Source organism: Phyllostomus hastatus, unplaced genomic scaffold, assembly GCF_019186645.2.
Source record: "Phyllostomus hastatus isolate PE091 unplaced genomic scaffold, TTU_PhHast_1.1 phas_scaffold_190, whole genome shotgun sequence".
Lineage (NCBI taxonomy): Eukaryota > Metazoa > Chordata > Mammalia > Chiroptera > Phyllostomidae > Phyllostomus > Phyllostomus hastatus.
The window spans coordinates 329,961-332,474 of NW_025334014.1; the positions used below are offsets into that span (position 1 = coordinate 329,961).

The following is a 2,514-nucleotide window of genomic DNA, read 5'->3' on the forward strand; positions in this document are numbered from 1 at the left end:
TGGGATGGGAGTAAAAGACACAAAACTGTACTTGAACAACAGTTAAAATAAAATTTTAAAATAAAAATAAAAATAAAAGAATCCTAATATCAAAGTCCTATGGAAAAGCCAATTTAATCCACATAACATGTATGAAGAATTTTGAAACATAGCATAAGACTCTGGAGAAAAACTTACTCTAACAGGGATGTCCAACCTGTGGCACACGGGCTGCATGAGGCTCAGGATAGCTATGAATACAGCCCAACACAAAATTGTAAATTTACCTAAAACATTATGAGATCTTTTTGTGATCATGTGTCGCAATGTATTTAATGTGTTGCCCAAGAAAACTCTTCTTGCCAGTGTGGCCCAGAGAAACCAAAAGTTTGGACACCCCTGCTAGAATCATCATGCTAGGGATTTAGCAGTGATTTTTCCACTGCATACCCTGAATCTATACAAATGAACAACAAGGTGGTGGAAAAGTACATTAAAAGTTATCAAAAGCATAGTAGCAGAATAATCTCTAGGACCATCTATGGTGTGGCAAAAGATAGAGTTCCTTCCTTTTGATGGCAAGAAGTATTCCATTGTGTAAATGTACTACAGCTTTATAATCCACTCATCTACTGATGAGCACTTGGGCTGTTTCCAGATCTTGGCTATTGCAAATGCTGCTGCTATGAACATAGGGTGCATATATTCTTTCAGTCATGATGGTCTGAGGGAAGGAGGTTGAGGGATACTTGGTGGTGGCCAAAAGGAGGAAAATGGCACAATTTTAATATTCTAAACAATAAAAACAAAGTTTAAAAAGGCTATCAAAATACCTAGCAAAAAGCCTAGTGATTAGTAAGTGCTCAACAAGTGTTAGTTTCTGGGCCTCTTTTTTTCCCTACCAATGATTTGCAAAATTTGTTCATTTTCTTTCACAGTGTGCAATAGATATAATCCTCCCTGTTTATATACATCATCACGTTCTTGGCATTTGAACAGGCTAAGCTGCTCTCTTCTTCAACAAACTCCTCATGGCATTTTTCACCTCTGTGTTTCTCACTGTGTAAATGACAGGATTAAACATGGGAGTTAGGATTGCAAAGAACACAATCACCAGCATGTCCACAGGGTAGGTGACCACAGGACGCATGTAGGTGAATATGCAAGGCACAAAAAAGAGTACAACTACCATAAAGTGGGCTCCACATGTAGAGAGGGCTTTGTGCTGTCCTTCAGAGCCATGGGATTTCAGGGAGCTCAGGATGGCTATGTAGGAGGTGAGCAGCATGGAAAAAATAAGCAAGCACATGGCCCCACTATTGGCTGCCACTATCATTCCGAGCCTATAGGTGTCTCTGCAGGCAAGTTTCAGCAGTGGGAAGAGATCACACATGAAGTGGTCAATGACATTGGGACTACAGAAGGGCAAGTAGAGCATGAAAAGAATCTGTACAGAGGCATGAAGGACCCCCCCCCACAATCCAGGCCACTAGCACCAGGAGGCAGCAGAGCCCCTGCCTCATGATGGTCACATAGTGAAGGGGTTTGCAGATGGCCACATAGTGGTTATAGGCCATGACAATGAGGAGGATGATCTCTGAGCCTCCCAGGAAGTGCTCCACAAACAGCTGAGTCAGGCAGCTGCCCAAAGAGATGGTTCTCCTCTGGTACAAGAGGTCGATGATCATTTTGGGGGTGGTGACAGAGGTGTAGAGGGCATCTATGACAGACAAGCAAGTGAGGAAGAAGTACATGGGAGCTGAAATGGAGCTGAGGGAAATGGTAACGGCGATCAGCAGATTGGCCAGAACAGTAATTAGGAAAATGAACAAAAGCCAATGAAGAGTATTTTCTGTAGTTGTGGATTCTTTGTGAGTCCCAAGAGAATAAACTCAGTCAGATTGTTAGAATATGTGAGGCAATCCATATAAGAAGTAGTACTTTCTTGGGGCCTAAATTACCTATAACGAGAGAAAAAATGAGACCTGTTATACATGAAGGATTGTTGTGTGAATTTCACAATACAGAAATAGGATTTTCACTATAACTCTGGAGTGTGTCCTTGGCACCCCTCACCCCACTAATGGTTTCAACTCTTTCTCACTTCTTCCATAATGCTTTCCATCTCTTCAGACACCTACTACCTATCACCTAAAAAAAAAATCTATAGGGCAACATTTGATGTGTAATTTACCATAAAAATACTGGGCTATATACAAGAGATCCAGGTTCTCTTTCTGGTTCCTGCTCCACGTGACTTTGTGAAGTCAGTTCAGTGCCCTAGGCTTCCCAGCCTTTTCCTGTATCTGTCTGTACAAATTGAAAATCTCAGTTGCATTTTGTAAGTTGTAAAGTGCTGCACAGAAGACTTATTCCTTCTTCCAGAATTTATATTTGAACCCACAGTTCTAGCTGTGGGGAGAAAGACATGGTAAATAAGCATCTATTATAAGCAGACATGTGGAAGTGGTTGGAAGATACACCCTCGCTGGTGTCTTCCATCACACATATGCTGTTCATGCATAGTTCCTCGCT

The 2,514-nt window shown here is 41.5% G+C and overlaps 1 protein-coding gene across 1 annotated transcript; it reads right to left on the minus strand.

Annotated features, from left to right (window-relative positions):
• Positions 1 to 979: 979 nt before the first annotated feature.
• On the minus strand, positions 980 to 1,906 carry LOC123832453 (olfactory receptor 140-like). The gene is given in 3 exon segments (XM_045860099.1): positions 980 to 1,453; positions 1,455 to 1,816; positions 1,819 to 1,906. Coding segments are annotated over 3 exon segments (924 nt in total).
• Between the last annotated feature and the right edge of the window lie 608 nt (positions 1,907 to 2,514).